This window comes from Ursus maritimus, unplaced genomic scaffold (genome assembly GCF_017311325.1).
Source record: "Ursus maritimus isolate PB19 unplaced genomic scaffold, ASM1731132v1 scaffold_46, whole genome shotgun sequence".
In the NCBI taxonomy this organism is placed as follows: domain Eukaryota; kingdom Metazoa; phylum Chordata; class Mammalia; order Carnivora; family Ursidae; genus Ursus; species Ursus maritimus.
The window spans coordinates 92,471-105,574 of NW_024426619.1; the positions used below are offsets into that span (position 1 = coordinate 92,471).

The 13,104-nt window shown below is 37.6% G+C and overlaps 1 protein-coding gene across 1 annotated transcript; it reads left to right on the forward strand.

The window, feature by feature from the left end:
• The first annotated feature begins 9,519 nt into the window (after positions 1-9,519).
• On the forward strand, positions 9,520-10,483 carry LOC103680926 (olfactory receptor 4S2-like). Its single transcript, XM_008710440.2, has one exon. It carries the CDS (start codon positions 9,605-9,607, stop codon positions 10,481-10,483), a length of 879 nt encoding a protein of 292 aa, XP_008708662.2. The 5' UTR covers positions 9,520-9,604.
• Positions 10,484-13,104: the final 2,621 nt, after the last annotated feature.

Sequence of the window (13,104 nt, forward strand, 5' to 3'; positions counted from 1 at the left end):
ATAACCAAGATGTCAGAAATAGATTTCAGAGTAAGTTATCAAGGCAATACCTAGGCTTGAGAAAGATATTAATGGCAATGTAGAATCCTTAAGGGCAGAAATGAGATCTAATCAGGCCAAGCTTAAAAATGCTATGAATGAAATGCAGTCTAAACTGGATGCTCTGACTGGCAGGGAAAACAAGGCAGAAAAACAAATTAATGAGTTAGAGGGTAAGATGATAGAAAAGAAGAAAAATGAGGTGTTATGGGGAAAACAAATTAAAATCCAAGGAATCAAACTGAACGAGATTAGTGACTCAATGAAGAGTTCCAATATCAGAATTATTGGGCTCCCCGGGGGGTGGAGAAAAAGAGAGGTCTAGAAGATGTATTTGAGTAAATCATAGTTGAGATCTTCCCTAATCTGGGAAAGGAAGAAAGTATTAGTGTCCAAGAGGCAGAGAGGACCCCTCCCAAGATCAATGAGACTAGACCAATATATATCTATATATCTATATCTATATCTATATCTATATCTATAACTAGATATAGATAGATATAGATATATAGATATAGATAGATATAAATATAGATATAGATATAGATATATAGATAGATAGATAGATATAGATAGATAGATATAGATATAGATATCTATAGATATCTATATCTATATCTAGATATAGATATAGATATAGACATCTAGCAGTACAATTTGCAAATCTTAGATCCAAGGAAACAATCTTGAAAGTGGCAAGGGGGAAGAGATTTCTTATGTACAGAAGGAGGAGCATCAGAATAATGTCAGATCATTCCACAGAGACCTGGCAAGACAGAAAGGGCTGGCAAGACATATTCAAGCCTACTAAATGAGAAGAACATGCAGCCAAGGATACTTTATCCAGCAAGGCTGTCATTCAGAATGGATGGAGACACAAGGAGAAAGAATATGTGACCACCAAGCCAGCCCTGCAAGAAATGTTAAAGGGGGCTCTGTAAAAGGAGAAAGACCCCAGGATTGATATAGAACAGAAATTTACAGAGACAATCTATAGAAACAAGGACTTCACAGGCAACAAGATGACATTAAAATCATATCTTTCAGTAATCACTCTCAATATGAATGGCCTAAATGCTCCCATGAAACACCACAGGGTTGCAGATTGGATAAAAAGAGATGACCCATCCATATGCTGTCTACAAGGGACTCATTTCGATACTAAAGATACATCGAGACTGAAAGTGAAGGGATGGAGAACAATTGTTCATGCCAACGGACCTCAAAAGAAAGCTGGGGTAGCAATTCTCATATCAGACAAATTAGATTTTAAGCTAAAGACTGTAGTTAGAGATACAGAAGGACACTATATCATTCTTAAAGTGTCTATCCAACAAGAGGATCTAACAATTATAAATATCTATGCTCCCAACATGGGAGCAGCCAACTACATAAGCCAACTGTTAACCAAAATAAAGGGACATGTTGATAATAATACATTAATAGTAGTGGACCTCAACACTCCACTCTCAGCAATAGACAGATCATCTAAGCAGAAAATAAACAAAGAAAAAAGAGCTTTGAATGATGCACTGGACCAGATGGACCTCATTGATATATACAGAACATTCTACCCTAAAACAACAGAATACTCATTCTTCTTGAATGCACATGAGACTTTCTCCAGAGTAGACCACATACTGGGTCACAAATCAGGTCTCAACAGATACCAAAAGATTGAGATTATTTCCTGTGTATTCTCAGACCACAATGCTTTGAAACTGGAACTCAGTCATGAGAAAAATTTGGAAGAAATTCAAACACTGCTTAAGAATGTTTGGGTCTGTGTGTTATATGCAACTAATGAATCATCGAACTTTACATCAGAAACCAGGGATGTACTGTATGGTGACTAACATAATATAATAAAAAAACATTAAAAAAAAGAATGTTTGGGTCAACCAGGAAATCAAAGAAGAACTTAAACAATTTATGAAAATGAATGAGAATGAAAATATTTTGGTCCAAAACCTACAGGATACTGCAAAGGTGGTCCTATGGGGGAAATACATAGCCATCCAAGCACCACTCAAAAAAATAGAGAAATCTAGAATACACAATCTATATTTACACCTTAAAGAATTGGAGAGGGAACAACAAAGAAGGCCTAAGCCATGCACTAGAAAAGAAATAATAAAGATTAAAGCAGAGATCAATGAATTAGAAACCAGAAATAGAGTAGAAATACAGTAGAGTAGATCAACGAAACTAGAAGCTGGTTCTTTGAAAGAATTAATAAGATAGATAAACCATTGGCCAGACTTATCCAAAAGAAAAGAGAAAGGACCCAAATCAATAAAATTATGAATGAAAGGGAGAGATCACCACTAACACCAAGTATATAGAAACAATCATTAGAAACAATTATCAACACCTATATGCCAATAAATTAAGCAACCTGGAAGAAATGGATGCCTTCCTGGAAACGTATAAACTACCAAGACTGAAACAGGAAAAAAATTGACAACCGGAATAGACCAATAACAAGTAGTGAAATTGAAGCAGTGATCAGAAACCTCCCAAAAAACAAGAGTCCAGGGCCTGACAGATTCCCCGGGGAATTCTACCAAACATTCAAAGAAGAAATAATACCTATTCTCCTGAAGCTGTTTCAAAAATAGAAACAGAAGGAAAAATTCCAAACTCATTCTATGAGGCCAGCATTACCTTGATCCCATCAAAAAGGAGAATTACAGACCAATATCCCTGAAAAATATGGTTGCCAAAATTCTCAACAAGATCTCAGCTAATAGGATCCAACAATACATTAAAAGGATTATCCATCAGGACAAGATGGGATTCATCCCTGGGATGCAAGGTGGTTCAACATTCTCAAATCAATCAGTGTGATAGAACACATTACTAAGAGAAGAGACAAGAACCATATGATCCTCTCAATTGATGCAGAAAAAGCATTTGACAATATACAGCATCCATACCCATCCAATATACAGAAAGTATTTCCAGTAGTGCAATGAGAACATGATACAAAAAAAAAAAATCAAAAGAATTATTTTTGAAAACAAAATAAGAGAATAATGAAATTAAGACAAGTCAATAGAGGGTTGGAATATAGAGTCAAAGAACTTCTCTAAGAAAGTAGAGTTTTAAAAAATCAAAGAAAAGAAAAATAGGAAAAAAATATGAAAAATCTAGGCAAGAGGTAAAACATTCAACTCATATTTGTTCCAGGAGAACAGAGAAAACAGAGGAGAAAAATTTAAAAGGAACAATGAAAGGAAAACTCTTAGGAGGAAGGTTTAAGTCTCCAGATCCAGAAGATGTACTGAGTGCCCACCCTAGTGATGAGAAAACAATAACTAAGACACATTATTATGCAGTTTTATTACCCTAGAGGTTAAGAAGATTGTAAAATTATTGAGAGGGACAAAAAAAATATAGGCCACAAAAAGTATGCAAAACCCAAAAGGCATTAGAGTGTTTAGTAACAACGCTAGACCCTTCAGTACAGTAGAAAAGTGCCTGAATCTGATTTTCCACCTAGAATTCTAGACAGAACGAAACCATCAATCAGGTATGAAAGTAGAATAAGAACTTTTCATTCATGCAAAGATTTACAAAATTTACTTTATAAGTACCCTTTCTTTGAAAGTATGGGAGGATGTGTCCCAGCAAAAGCAACAAAGAGGAAGAGATAGGCTCAAGAAATCAGTGCAGGGGTGGCCCAAACAACAAAAGACACAAGAACTATATGATCCTCTCAATTGATGCAGAAAAGCATTTGACAAAATACAGCATCCTTTCCTGATTAAAACTCTTCAGAGTGTAGGGATAGAGGGTACATTCCACAAATTCATAAAAACCATCTATGAAAAGCCCACAGCGAATATCATTCTCAATGGGGAAAAGCTGAGAGTATTTCCCTTAAGATCAGGAACACAGCAAGGATGCCCTCTCTCTCCACTATTGTTCAACATAGTACCGGAAGTCCTAGCAACAGCAATCAGACAATAAAAGGTATTCATATTGGAAAAGAAGTCAAACTCTCTCTCTTTACAGATGACACGATACTTTACGTGGAAAACCCAAAAGACTCCACCTGCAAATTACTGGAACTCATAGAACAATTCAGTAATGTGGCAGGATACAAAATCAATGCACAGAACTCAGTTTCTTTCCTGTACACTAATAATGCAACTGTAGAAAAAGAAATTAGTGAATTCCATTTACAATAGCACCAAAAAAAAATAATAATAACATACCTTGGAATAAACCTAACCAAAGAGGTAAAGGAACTGTACTCTAGAAACTACAGAACACTTATGAAAGTAATTGAAGAAGACACAAAAAGATGGAAAACCATTCTATGCTAATGGTTAGGAAGAATAAACATTGTTAAAATGTCTGTGCTACCCAGAGCAATCTATACTTTCAATGCCATCCTAATCAAAATACCAATGACATTTTTTTAAAGTGCTGGAACAAACAATCCTAAAATTTGTATAGAGACAGAAAAGATCCCCAATCACCAAGGAAATGTTGGACAAGAAAAACAAAGCTGGGGGCATCATGTTGCCTGATTTCAAGCTATATTACAAAGATGTGATCACCAAGACAGCATGGAACTGGCACAAAAACAGACACATAGATCAATGGGAAAGAATAGAGAGCCCAGATATGGACCCTCAACTCTACAATCAACTAATCTTCAACAAAGCAGGAAAAAAAATATCCAATGGGAAAAAGACAGTCTCTTCAGTAAATAGTGCTAGGAAAATTGGACAGGTATACACAGAAGAATGAAACTCAACCATTCTCTTATACCATACACCAAAATAAACTCAAAATGGATGAAAGACCTCAATGTAAGACAGGAATCCATCAAAATCATAGAGGAGAATGTAGGTAATAATCTCTTTGACATCGGCCACAGCAACTTCTTTCAAGACATGTCTCCAAAGGCAAGGGAAACAAAAGTGAAAATGAACTTTTGGAACTTCATCAAGATAAAAAGCTCCTACACAGGAAAGGAAATGGTCAACAAAAGAAAGAGGCAAACCACAGAATGGGAGAAGGTATTTGCAAATTACACTACAGATAAAGGGCTGGATCCAAGATGTATAAAGCACTTCTCAAACTCAACACCTTAAAAACAAATAATCAGTCAAAAAATGGGCAGAAGACATGAACAGACACTTTTCCAAAGAAGACATAGGAATGGCTAATAGACACATGAAAAGATGCTCAACATCATCAGCCATCAGGGAAATTCAAATCAAAACCACATTGAGATACCACCTTACACCAGTTAGAATGGCAAAAATCAACAAGGCAAGAAACAACAAGTGTTGGAGATGTTTTGGAGAAAGGGGAACCCTCTTACACTGTTGGTGGGAATGCCAGTTGGTATAGCCACTTTGGAAAACAGTGTGGGGGTTCCCCAAAAAGTTAATGACCCAGCAATTCCACTGCTGGGTATTTACCCCAATGATACAGATGTAGTGAAATGAAGGGGCATATGCATCCCAATGTTCATAGCAGCAATGTCTAAATAGCCAAACTGTGGAAGGAGCCGAGATGCCCTTCAACAGACCACTGGATAAAGAAGATGTGGTCCATATATACAATGGAATATTACTCAGCCATCACAAAGAATGATTACCCACCATTTGCATTGACATGGATGGAACTGGAGGAGATTATGCTAAGTGAAATAAGTCAAGCAGAGAATGACAATTATCATATGGTTTCACTTATATGTGGAACAAAGTAATAGCATGGAGGACATTAAGAGAAGGAGGGAAAAATGAAGGTGGGGGAGTCAGAAGGGGAGACAAACCATGAGAACTGTCAACTCCCAGAAACTATCTGAGGGTTTTATTGGGGGAGGAGACTGAGGGGATGGGTTAGCCTTGTGATGGGTATTAAGAAGGGCACGTATTGCATGGAGCACTGGGTGTTATACGCAAACAATGAACCGTGGTACGCTACATCAAAAACTAATGATGTACTGTATAGTGACTAACATAACATAATAGAGAGAAACAGTGACAGATTTTCATCTCAAAAAGAATTTGGGGAATTCAGTAAAAACAGTACTTCCACAGTCGGCCATTCCTTATCTAAACAGCCCTTTATTTGTAACTTAGAGAGTCATAGAACAATAAACTGTTTTCAACAACAACAAAAGGCACTTCTGTGCTGCAACGTGATAATCCTTTCTGCCTAACTGAGATGAATGCTATTTGAGTTACTGCATTTCTCATTGTTGAGGTTGTGCCACTCAAACACACAGAACTTTAGGCATGACCTGAACGTTCACGCTGTAATTCAGTAACAAATTTTACACTAGATTGCAGGGGTATAATGCTCAATTCTTGTGAAGCCCCCTTGACCTCAATGCCTTAGAGACTCATTCAGGTCAATATAGGGCTGAGGCATTATCTTTACTGTGCCACCAATTAGCACATTGTGCTTGTGTACTTGAGCTTCAGCAAATTTTAAAAGAGAGAAAGAATAAATAATGTAGGACCTCTTTTCAGGCTGTAGGTGTAATCCTTTTGTGAAATGGGACAAACTCATAAGAGAAACATCACTATATAGGTTTCAATCTTTTAGCATGAATATCTAGATACAGATCCCATTTCCATCTCAGAAAGGTTTATTGATCCAAGAAGATCTCAGATTGTCCAAATCCATGTCGTGGGACCAGACTCAAGAAGATGGCCAGAGTAAGTTTCCCATCTGTAATGACAAGATAACAACCAGGGAGAGAGGCGAGGACAATTTTAATATATTCAAATCATATTCAAGGATAAAAAGGAATATTTAAATTCTTCAACCACTTATAACATCTGTTCTAATAACTCTATCGAGTAATTTGGGAAGTAGTTTACTGTAACTTAAAGTGTATCAATATTATTTCAATTGGAATTTAGTTCCAGCTTTACACTAACCGTGCAGCCTAGATAATTCAGTTTTCTCCCTGAACTTTACTTTCACCAGTGGTTAGATGAGTGGAATACAGTCAGGTGATAACTAAGGTTTTTTTTTTTTTTCTCATCTATACAAGTATAGGATTTTCATGAATTATGGTCCAGTCTAAGAGGATTTGAAAAGGTCTTTTAAAGGTATTACTCTAAAATGAAAGACTTTATGTCAGGTATTGGATTTTATTTATCTTTTTATGTTCCAAGCACAATGCCAGACACAGAGAATGTGCTCCATAAATATTTATCAACTGAAAGGATAAATATTGTGCTGTGTGAAATGTAGAAGATCATATAGATGGTATCTAAAAGAGTCTATGTTGTGGTACATTTACGCATGAGCAGATTTTTTTTTCAAGACTTATTCAGATTATTATTCCTTATTTCTCAGTTCCACAAATACTTAGTAAGTTACTTCCTCAGTTGTGAACAATTAAAAGAACAGGATAAATTGGGACTTTAAATGTTTCTATATGTAAAAGTTCAAAGGATTGACAGGTTATAAAATGATGTCAAGTGACCAGAGACATGAAAACATGCACATGAGTCATAATGTCTCTATGAGGGATATTGACTATGAGGGATATTGTCATAATGTCATAATGTCATAATGTCTATATGAGGGATATTGACATAATGTCTCTATGAGGGATATTGTCAAAGACACTATTGCATAAAGAACTTACTGTGGGATGGAACTTGCTGTTAGGAAAGAGATCCAGAGTATTTTATCTCTTTTCCTTGCAAAGAGCTCACAGAAGAAACTAAGACTAAATATCTTTGGGTGTTAAGGAGGGCACGTATTGCATAGAGCACTGGGTGTTATACGCAGACAATGAATCATGGAACACTACGTCAAAAACTAATGATGTACTGTATGGTGACTAACATAACATAATAAAAAATTAAAAAATAAAAAGACTAAATCTTTTTCCCAGAGGATTTCAGGGAGTTGCAGTCTTACTATTTGTTTTATTTGAAATAATTTAGGTGGCCTTATGAAGTGAAATAAGGGTGCAATCTTTCTTTTTCTTTCTTTCTTTCTTTCTTTCTTTCTTTCTTTCTTTCTCAGAGAGAGAGAGAGAGACAGCGAGAGAGGGAACACAAGCAAGGGCAATGGGAGAGGGAGAAATAGGCTTCCCACCAAGCAGGGAGCCCAATGTGGGGCTCGATACCAGAACCCTGGGATGATGACCTGAACCAAAGGCAGATGCTTAATGGCTGAGCCACCCAGGTGCCCCCAATCTTATTTCTTTAACACCATTATAACTAGTATATATTCTTTGGCATTATCTGAGAGACTAAATCTGACCTAAGAACCTGGGCAGATGAATGGAAATGATCCATCCCATATAGGCCCTGGTCCACAGTGTTCAGATATTTGATACTGATGCTGCTGAAATTCTTTCACTGAAGTGATATGACTTTGATTTACTGGTAACTGGTTGCTTTTATGCTCATTAATTAATTCAATCCTTACATGAGTGGCATTATTCTTTCCCAGGGAAGGACTTTGAAGTTAATCAAAGTGAGGAAAATTGTGTTAAGATCACACAGCCTGTAAGAGGTAGGGTTGTTGAGTCAGGCCCTATTGGTCTATCTTTAAATCCTATGCTCTTTCTCCCAGTGAAGACAATAGAAAGATCTTGGGTCTTAGACTTGGAATAATTTTCTCAGCCCCAGATCGAGTTGAGATAGCCATGATTCAGGAAGAATATACCAGCTGTCTGAACATCTTTGAGTCATCTTTCCTGAACTCAGACAGGAAGCCATTCAGGAATATGGACTATATTCTGGTACTACTCTAGTCAAAGAATGTATTTGAGCAGGTGGGTGTCAGCAGTAGATACATTTTCTAAACATGGAAAGCATGGAAATACATATAAATGGGAATTAGGATGTGAACATACAAAGGAGTTTAGTGTCCTTAGATGACTCTGCTCCAGGCTTTCTCCCTTCTTCCATTCAGCACGTTCTCTGGTCACTTTTAGAGGAGTGATGATAATTACATATTCTCTTACAGGGTGACAGGTACTTCAAAGGTGATCCTTACAGCACTTCTATGGTGTGTACTGTTCCTTTTCTTTTTTTAATAGATTTTATTTATTTATTTGACAGAGAGAGAGTGACTACAAGCAGAGGGAATGGCAGGGAGAAGGAGAAGCAGAATCCCCGCAGAGCAGGGAGCCCCATGCGGGACTAAGTACCATGACTATGGGATCATGACCTGAGCATAAGGCAGATGGCCAACAGCCTGAGTCACCCAGGCACCCCATGGTGTGTACTATTCTTACACATATTTAACACTTGAGAAGTATAGGTCTAAGTTTAACAGAAAATCCAATGCGAGTCAATAATGTGGTAAGAAAATTAATGGTGAGGAAAATACCCATTAACTATGTTCAAGAAATATGAAGAATTTCATCTCCTATTTAGCATCACTTAAATATTTTCATAAGACTGTTCCTGTTAGGCTTTACCATGCTTACAGTGGTTTGTGATATTTATTTATTTTTGCAGAGAGCCAGAGCCACCAAGCCAGTATCATCTGGGTCCCCACAGTAGCTAACAATGTCACTGAGTTTATATTCCTAGGACTTTCCCAAGATCCTGGAATGCAACTGATGTTCTTTGCCTTAGTCCTCCTCTTCTACATCGTGATCACGGTGGGAAAACTGCTCATTCTGCTTACGGTCTTTTCTGATCCCCCGCTCCATACACCCATGTATTTCTTCCTCAGTAACCTGTCCTTTGTGGACATTGCCTATTCCTCAGCCACAGCACCCAAGATGATTGCAGACTTTATTTCTGAGAAAAAGACCATTTCCTACTGGGGCTGTGTAACTCAGATGTTCACCTTCCACTTTTTTGGTTGTGCTAAGATTTTTGTCTTGATAGTTATGGCTTTTGACCACTACGCTGCCATCTGCCAGCCTCTCCGTTATACCACTATCATGAGTGCCAATGCTTGTATTGTGCTGGCATCACTGTCCTGGATAGGAGCTCTGGGTCATTCCTTTGTTCAGACCCTCCTGACCTTTCAGCTGCCTTTCTGCAATAATCGGGTCATTGACCATTATGTTTGTGATATCCACCCAGTCCTAAAACTTGCCTGTGCTGATACAACCCTGGTAAATATGTTGGTGGTTGTTAACAGTGGTCTTCTTGCTCTGGGGTGTTTCCTCATTCTTCTGGCCTCCTACACCGTCATTCTATTCAGTCTTCGCAAGCGGTCTTCAGAGAGCCGGCATAAGGCTCTCTCTACCTGTGGGTCTCATTTCACTGTAGTAACTTTCTTCTTTGTCCCTTGTTTCTTTATTTATCTGTGTCCATCCACTACTTTCCCACTGGATAAGGCTGTGTCTGTGTTCTATACTACCATCACCCCGATGTTAAACCCACTCATCTACACTCTGAGGAATGAGGATGTAAAGAATGCCATGAAACAGATATGGAATCACAAGGTCTCCTTGAAGGAAAAGCAGGAGGGATAGCTCGTCAGAATTGCAAAATGAGAGAATTAGCTGATACCTTCAGTAGTCTGTAACTTACTAATGAATTTAAGGAATACTCTCTAAAATTGAACTGTCTTGTAAGATTTCCTTGGACAGGCAAAAATTTAAGACAATTTTCTTTTTTTGTCTTTAGGTGGACTAAACTTAGACCTTTCCATACTGTCAAGGTTTATCTTCTCTTACTTTAAAGTAGGAAAGTAAACAGTGTGAGTATCTCATTTAACTGCTTGATAGATCCCTTCGATTCAAGTTAAGATTTCTTACTGTATAATGAATGATTTAGAATGAGGTTACAAGAGAAAGATATCTCTGAGGACTTTGACCATTTCTCTTAAAAACAGAAGTGTATCTCCCCAGAGACTGCCTCCTTGTGTCCCTCCCACCCTCTCTCCCTTGCTTCTCTTCCTCCCTCCTCCTTTTCTTGCTTTCTTCCTTTTACCCTCTTCCTTCCTTTCCTAGTCTTTCCCCACAAATATCACATAATATAGTAGGGGAAATGCATTCACAAAGAGATAATGATGACACAATATAACAAATATAGAAATAAATACATAGAAATATACACTGCACACCATTAAGAGGTTAGTGTAAATTCACAAACTGCTCAAAGGATGGTCTCTGTATAAGGGGGAAAGGAACATTTTACATATTTTGGAGTGGAACAATGTTTAAGAGAACTTACTGGAAAATTTGAATACTCTATTATCCCAGTAGCATATTGTTTTTACTGAAAATTATCCTACTTTTATTTTTGCAATACACAGACTAGAGTCATTAAAGCAACTAAAATGAATTGACTTTGAACTATTGAAATGACTAAATCAAAGAGATGTATTACAAATTTTTGGTTAAAAGTATTTTCAGTTTTTTAAAAGGACAAAATTCTTTCTTTTTGTTGTGCTCTTTTTTTTATAAATTTATTTTATTTTCCAAGATTGTATTTATTTATTTGACAGAAAGAAAGGGCACAAGCAGGGGGAGCAGCAGGCAGAGGGAGAGGGATAATCTGGCTCCCCATTGAGCAAGAAGCCTGATGTGGGGAGGACCCCAGAATCATAAACTGAGTGGAAAGTAGACACTTAACCAACTGAGTCACCCAGGTACCCCTTTTGTGGTGTTCTTAGTAAAGTCAGAGAATCCCTGAGTGCCTCAGTACTTCAGATAAGGCAGTTTTATTTTAAGGAAATTTTAGATCTTGCTCTTTGACTCACATCTTTCAAGAATTCTGCCCCAATTATTTTCATCCAACATTTCTTTTCTGTGTGCCTTAAGCACACCTCCATATAGTTTATGAAATGGTATCAGACACATTTTTTTCTGTTTTTTTTTTCCTCTTAGTGGATTAATCTCATTTCTACGGCTTATTAAAGATGTAAGTAATGTATCTTACCTCTTTTCCACTCCCCGTATATGGCACAGGGCTGGATGTACAATAGATTCTTGTGACACAGTCTACCTGTTGTTACCCCACTATCCATGGTTCCTTGTTTTCCTTAGTAACAGAGACTTGACATTATTTATGGTGGCCCCACCGAAACATTACATTTACCAGTCTCTCCTTTTCACTGCTGGTGGTCACTATGATGTTGGTTATAGTTGATGAGTGAGATTTTTGAAAACTCTTTAAAATGGTTTCTCTACATTCAGGCTTTCTATACATGATCACCACTAATACCTTGTTGCATGTCCTTATAGTTATTTTTCATATTACCTTTCCTCAGCAAAAAGGGATCAAACTGTCCTTTTTATTAATACCTATTTAAAACAATAAATACACTGAACTTGTATTTAAATTTGTGGGCTACATTAGCTTTCCCTTTTCCCCCTGAGATCTAAATAAGACACCAGCAGCAGCAACAACAACAACCATAATAGGGAAACAAGTTTAGACTCACAGTAACAAAGAAAACAGGACAGTAGTGAGATTCTGCAGACAAAAGAGTCCAATAAATGTTTGGAAAAGAGAAGACAAAGTGTGGTAACTGATTTGGCTGGGTAGAGAAGGCTAACACTAAAGTAGGAACTGAGGGGGATACTGAGGAGAAATGCACAGATTGATCTTCCAGAATCCTTGACATGTTTGAGATGCCAGGGCACCAGGAAAGGAAGATGGTGGGTTTCAGGACTAGTAATAGGGAGATTAAGAGACAGGAATGGTTCAGTCTCCCATTCTCTCTTTTCACTCTCAGATGCTTACACAGGCATACGCTTCACAAACAGAATATTGACATCTTTGCATTAAGAAATTAAATTATATTAGAGAAAAGTCTTTCAGTTTCTGCCTTTGGACATCACAAAGAGATGGCTGCCTTTTTGCTAGAACTCTGGCCAGAAGCCCACTGATTAGTAAGATCTGCTCTATCGATCCAGAGCATTTGGGTAAAATTTTGGTGCCAAATTCTTTAATGCACATAAGATATTTGGGGTAAAAAGTGAGAGTTTAGGGGGCACATGGGTGGCTCAGTCGTTGGGCATCTGCCTTCAGCTAAGGGTGTGATCCCAGCATTCTGGGATCGAGCCCCACATCGGGCTCCTCCACTGGGAGCCTGCTTCTTCCTTTCCTACTCCCCCTGCTTGTGTTCCCTCTCTCACTGGCTGTC